The sequence below is a fragment of the Pinus tabuliformis genome, chromosome J (genome assembly GCF_031772625.1).
Source record: "Pinus tabuliformis cultivar Carrire ecotype Pingquan chromosome J, CPIR1, whole genome shotgun sequence".
Classification (NCBI taxonomy): Eukaryota; Viridiplantae; Streptophyta; class Pinopsida; order Pinales; family Pinaceae; genus Pinus; species Pinus tabuliformis.
The window spans coordinates 528395198-528401828 of NC_142295.1; the positions used below are offsets into that span (position 1 = coordinate 528395198).

Consider the following 6631-nt stretch of genomic DNA (forward strand, 5'->3'; position numbering starts at 1 on the left):
TTTAAAATGGAATGTGTGTCACTTTGTGGTGAGGAGAGGAATGCGTATAAAAAGAAATTACATACATAAAGCAAAATGAAAAATAAAGTGTTACTTTCCCTTAAGTTAAGCTATGTGATCAATCAAACAAGGAAAATATTTAGTTTGTTTTGCGTATGATAAAAGGTCCTATGAAGACCTATTCGTCCTTTCCACTCTATAAGTAACTGGGCCTTGCGGAGATATCTTTGTGACGGTACTGGGCTACGTCCCGAAAGAACTGGTGATGCTTCCAGCAGCCAAAAAATGACGGGTACTGGGGCTACGTCCCGAAAGAAATCGTGACGCTTCCAGCAGCCAAAAAATGACGAGTACTGGGGCTACGTCCCGAAAGAACTGGTGACGCTTCTAGCAACGAAAAGAATCAATCAAGGTATTGAATGAGGCTTTAGTGCTTCCCCACCTCCACCTATAGGGGAAGATGCCCTAAAATTTGGCCAATAGGATACCTTCGTCTCACGGAGGTAGTCGAGTCTTTAGCTTCTTGGTAATCGGTTATTAGTACCGAGCACTATACAGGTTGGGTAGCCCCATATAGGACCACACGCACTGAGCCTAAGCCGAACCCCCTCTGAATCGGGTCTCTGTGCTGCCTGAGTTGTCTTTTCCGTGGACTAATTAAAGGATTTGAAGCACCCTAAAAGACAACTTCTATGTTTCAAAATGTAACATGACCATGGCGGCTTATTGGATGCCTACCCCCAACAGTCCTAACCTAAACTATAAATTATTTTGTGCCCATGTGGGAAATTTAGTTTGTTCAAGTTTATGATTGCTTTTACGTGTCTTCCTTCACTTATGGTGTGAAAAATTAAGCTTAAATAAACTAAGTACAAAGGTTTTTACACTTGATTCCCTTTGTTCAAAGTTTAGATAGCTTAGTGTGTGTAGTGAAATGTGTGTGTAAGTGACAGAGTGAACATACAAAGTTTGTAGTCATGTGGATATTTGATGATTCTTTTCAAATTCGTCTACTTACACTAAATTATGTTTGTTCCTTACCTGCAAATAAAATAATGTGTGGTTGATGGGCCACTTACTTCCTTCCTATTACACTATGTGAGCTAAAAAGGGAGATGAAAAACTGAGTGCTTTGAGAAATATTTCAGATGCAAGCCCAGGATCGTCTAAAAGACGCAAGGGAAGCAGGGGCTACTCCCTTTCTTTAATAACACCAGTTCCTAGTCCCAATGCTAATGAAGTAAAGATGCTTTGGTTAATAAAAAATATTAGTGAATTATGGGCCACTTACTCCTTTTCTAATTAAGCTATGTGAATTGGGTAAAATAGCAAAACAAATTGAAAAAATGTGTGGATTATGGCCACTTACTTTTCCCCTTAATTAAGCTATATGTGAAATGTAAAAATTTTAAAGTAAAGGCTAAGTAATTTTCCTTCTAATACTGATTATTAAAACAATCTGAACTATATGGAAAAAAATTGCAGAGGTGAAGGCAATTCACTAAAGGTTGCCAGTCACCCACGAAAGAAAAATTACAATGATTGTTTTTGTTCTTTGTAAACTGTGGGGTTAGGCTCTGCACAAGCGAAACCGTGTCAATCTGCAAGAAAATGATAATTGTTAAGCCAAATTATAGATATTAAGAGTGAGAATGATTATAAGCAATATGCATTATCAATGTTCTAAATTTAAACTTATATGATTAAAGAACAACGTATTTTATAAATGATACTATACTAGAAATAATTTGACTAAAATTTACAATCTCACTAAAACAAATTAGTATTGAAGAACAAAGGCAAAATTTATACCTTTACCATAAATTCAGTTAAATTAAATGACATCCTAAGCAATAACACAAGGCCATGTGCAAGAAAATTAAAGTAGAGTATAAAGAAGTATCAGAGTACTTTGTAAAATAAATGTAGAGATAAAAAATTATACTAATTATATGTTATTAGTCAATCCAAAATGCATTATCTAATTTTTTTTCTCAAAACTTTGGAAATGAGTGGATATTTATGGTAGGAATGTAGCTTGAATACAAAAGAGGAATAATCAAGAGACCAAGTCTACTAGAACCATTGTCCATACCAAGTGAGCGTTGGGAAGAGGCCATAATGGATTTTATTACAATTATACCAAAGTATGAAGGAACAAATTTCATTATGTTTTTGGTGTTTTGACTTACAAAGTATGTCCACTTTTATAGAAAAGAAGCATCAAAATGGTTTCTGAAGAACAATCTGCAAAGGAAGAAAATCACTGTCAAAGTAGAAACCCACCATGAAAAGCGCTGCAGAGATGATGAGCAAGAGACAACCTTTAGAATAGTCTCATTCACCCCTTACTACTCACTCAAATTTTTTATGACACAAACACGTAACATAGAAATGTCAAATGTAGGGCAAAAAGGAAAAAAACATAACGGTATGATGTCAATATATCCAAAAAATTGATATCTATATATATATATATATAAAAGATAACTATCTTTGTCAATAAGAGAAAATTGGATAAAGCCACCGTATAAGATGACTCATCAATAGTATAATATATATCTTATATATCGTTAAATCAATAAATCAGAACAAGATCCAATAAGACCCTTGGATAGTTGGTTCACTCATATTAATTTTGAAGCAGAAAATATTCAAATAAAAGAATTATATTTTTTGAGGCCTAGTTTTAAAGAGATAATTATTTAGTATGACCCAATGTAATGAAATTGTAATGTCCATCATTTAAATTATATATTTAAATTGATATAGATTTAATACATTAAAATTTTTATGATATATTCCATTAAATAAATTCAATAATCTAAAATTATAATTATCTCAATTTCACACGGTGAATTAAAAAATCTTAAAAAACAAAAAATCTGATTAAATAAAAAAAAAATAATGCATCAAAAAAATTATGATGCATTCCATTAAATAAACTTAACAATTTAAAATTATAATTATCTCAGTTTCACACACTGATTTAAAAAATCTAAAAAAAAATAAAAAAATAACAGCATTAAACTACATTTCATGTTAAAATTTATAATGAATTATATAAATATCATTAAACTCATCATAGAATTTAGGTAAAGAATTAAAAAATTAAAAAAAGAAACAACTTGTAAAATTTAATAATTTTAATAATTACCTTTTTAATTTTGGACAATCTTTTACAGTATTTAACGAAGGAGGAATTGCACACTATGAATCCTTAGTATCCTATCCACGTTGGAGAGGGAATTTTTTTTTTTTTTTTCCAAATTTCTAGCACTGTTCTATTGATTGGTCCTACTGATGGAGATGAACAAAAATGAGTCTAATCCTATATCCAATATAATTCTATGTATAGTACTCAAAACTGTCAATGTAAGAAGTGTATGTATGAATTTGGGGTAATACTTTGAAAAACTGAATGCATTGTTCTTTGTCTTGTAAACTTCACTTGATTTGTCTGTAGATCTTCCAGTGTACCATCCACCATAGTTGTAGACTTCTAGTGCTAATAGTAACCCAAAAATGTCTTTGTACCATCCACACTAGGGAAATAAGGTGGTTCAAAATATATCTGACGCAGGGCATCACAAGCACCTAGATATGATGGACCCTTCATTTCAATGCTACCCATGGCTGTTACTACCAGCTGCTGATATGAGAAGAAAAACCTTTTCACTGCGGCTTCTATTGCCTGGAAGGCCAACAAAACATGTATTGTTGCAACATGATAAGCACCTGAAGTGTTATGTGAGCGAAGTCCATGTGAATGAAACAAATGCATAAGTGCCTCCTGGAGCCTTGGTCCACCCTTTGGATCATCCTCAACACCCATGACTTTGGGCACCAGATGCCTTAGTTCCTTGTATGCATTTGTAAGGTCTCTAAGGGGGGTAGACCGAAGGCAATATGCGCCTGCAAGCGTACTAGTGCTGCTAATTGCCAACTGGTGTTTAAGGCAAAGGAAATCATCTGGGTCCATCACTAGAAGCAAATTCACAATTTCTGTGAGCATGTTCCACATCCTTTCAACCATCCAATAGTCTGTGGATGCTCCTACGAAATCCCCAGAGTCTATTCTTTCATATACTCTGTGCAACAATTCTTGGCCTACAAATACCCATGCCTCAACGATCTGGAGGACATTGCAAAGTTTGACATCTTCTGGATTATGAAACTGTTTATGTTGTTTTAAAGAGTGCAAATATCTTGGGTTGTAGATTCTATCATATTCAAGAAGAGGCTTACCTGACATATTTGGTTCCCCCAAACCTAAAGTGAAGGGAGTTCTCTGCATATGGCCTTCAATGGCAAGCATATTATAGAAACCATAGCTTCAACGCTTTTCCATGTACCCAAACGAGGAAGTAAGCTCTCTTCACTTGTTTTGCTAACCACAGGTAAAGCACCAGGTCGCTGCCATACCTCATGGAAAACTTTCCATGAGAGAACACCACTACTTACTGACAACTGAAGAGTGGGAACCTGCTTTTCATTTTCACAAATCATTGAAATCAACTCAATCTGGGAACTAATTAAGGATTCAAGCCTTCTCTTCCATTCCTCTTTGTCAATGTAAGTCCTTGTGTCACAGAGGATAGACGAAACAAACCGAAAAGTAATCTCCAATGACTGTAAGGCAGCCTTTACCAACCCCTCTCTAGACCAACCAGGCCATTCCTTGAATTTCCACATGGCACTGAGCTTGGGGAGATGCACATACTGCTCGTAACCTGCACACTCCATGGGGGAGGGCTCTATGGATTCTTCAACAAAGGCAAAATAGGATGCCATTTATTTACAGGACATATTTTTCCCTGCAAACATAACCAAGAGAGTAAAGACACTAATGCTCTCCATATACCATAATCTAAAAATAACAACATAATAATAGAATAAACACTAAAATCCATTTTAAACACTAAAATTTTGAAAACTGGAATAGAATAAAATGTTCTTAAATCCTTGATATATTTAAAAAGTTATCATCTACATCCGGCAAGGACAAAGTCTGTAAGTGCTTTCATCAACTGATTTTAGTCCGAATATCTAAAGTGTTAATATTTAATGTAAATAATGTCAACTCTCATTTCTTTACTTCTCCATTTCTTCCTATGACATCAGATCCTTCTGCTGTTTCCATGTGTACCTCATTTCTTTATTTCTCCATTTATACTTATTAGATCAAATTTATCTACTGTTTCCACTGTGTATATATACTCACAGTGTTAATAACTAAATAGATTCCTTAACAACAATATTCCACATTTATTAGACTATGCAATTGTTTTGTGATTTTTTACTATGGTTTTCCATTTCTCCATCCAAACAGATGACACCAGATTCATCTACCGATTCCACTGCGTATAATATACCTACAGTATTCATAATTCATTTCTTATAATATAAAATTGAATGAAATGAGGATAGATGATTTGCTGTAAGATTTTGCGGATATAGGAAACACGAATACTTATTAATCAAACATTTAATTGAAAATTTTTACGATCCTAAAGCAGATTTTTGAGAAAAACAAGTCATTAGGAGAAAAAATTGAATCGTAACAAAACTATAATTATATTAAAAAATTTAAATATTTTTTTATCAGGTTGGAAAAAATAAATTAGAGCGAGGAAAAACTTCTATCTATTTAGAATCTTTAAATGCTTGCTTACTGCATTTACGATATTTAAATGCTTTCTGTCACAAGATATTTGACTAAACATGCAGAAAAAAGATTCTTTAAAACTTTAACTTTCCTTCACTGGGAAGAAATTTCGATTTTCTTAACTAAATTCCGGAACACGGTTCTTCATTGCCTGATAAAATTTTGTGAGCGCTGACTTCATCAAAACCCTAATTTTTTTAAAATTCATCTAATCGAATGAAACTTGAACCTTTTATTAATCAAATTCCAACCAAAATAAGATTTTCAGAGCCATTTGGCTTTGGAATACTCCTTGTAATTAACCGTGACCAGGACCAATGCTTGTGAGAATGATGAACAAGATTTTTCATGGCACCGCATTCTTGAGGAGTCAAATAAAATTTATTCCGAACTGTGAGTCCAGTTGCGATCTAAATTTGGCCATATATTACTGCTCCAAAATAAATTTGCTATCTTTTACGAGACAGTTTGGTGGAGTGAGCACATCGAGCTGTAATCTCTGAATATTTAAAATATATTTAAATCTTTAAATCAATCGAAACGTGTTTTGGAGTCTGTGCTAAATCAATTACAGATCATTAACTAGGGAAGAGTTCATAAAACATGAAATGCCATTCGGAATCTATTCGAAATGCTAGGGCTTTGTCGCGTTGCACATGGCTTTTTAAAATACGGCTTCGAGGCATGAAAAGGATGCACACTAACCTTGCGGAAAGCAATTTTCGATCACCAATGGCCAGCTGCATATAGTTTCAAACTTTCAGTAAAAGCTCCTCTATTATTGAAATTCTGAGCTGTATACTACATTTTCAAAATTTCAGTAAAAGTTCTATCATTATTAAAACGATGGGCCTTGGTTTTGTTCCTTCCTATAACCCGTTGGAGAGCCCTCAAGTTACAGTTTTTATTTCCAATTCAATCGGTGTCGCATTCTGAATTTTATGTGTTGTGCGCTGATTAAAT

General features: G+C 33.8%; 1 protein-coding gene and 1 pseudogene across 1 annotated transcript; both read right to left on the reverse strand.

Annotated features, from left to right (window-relative positions):
• Positions 1-3508: 3508 nt before the first annotated feature.
• Positions 3509-4255, reverse strand: LOC149228075 (nematode resistance protein-like HSPRO1 pseudogene; annotated as a pseudogene).
• Positions 4256-4272: 17 nt separating this feature from the next.
• On the reverse strand, positions 4273-4794 carry LOC149228076 (nematode resistance protein-like HSPRO2). Its single transcript, XM_089380669.1, has one exon. The coding sequence runs from the start codon at positions 4792-4794 to the stop codon at positions 4273-4275; it is 522 nt and encodes a 173-aa protein (XP_089236795.1).
• Positions 4795-6631: the final 1837 nt, after the last annotated feature.

Excerpts from the sequence above, each read along its gene's own strand:
- LOC149228076 (XM_089380669.1), bottom strand. The coding sequence starts at position 4,794 with ATGGCATCCTATTTTGCCTTTGTTGAAGAATCCATAGAGCCCTCCCCC.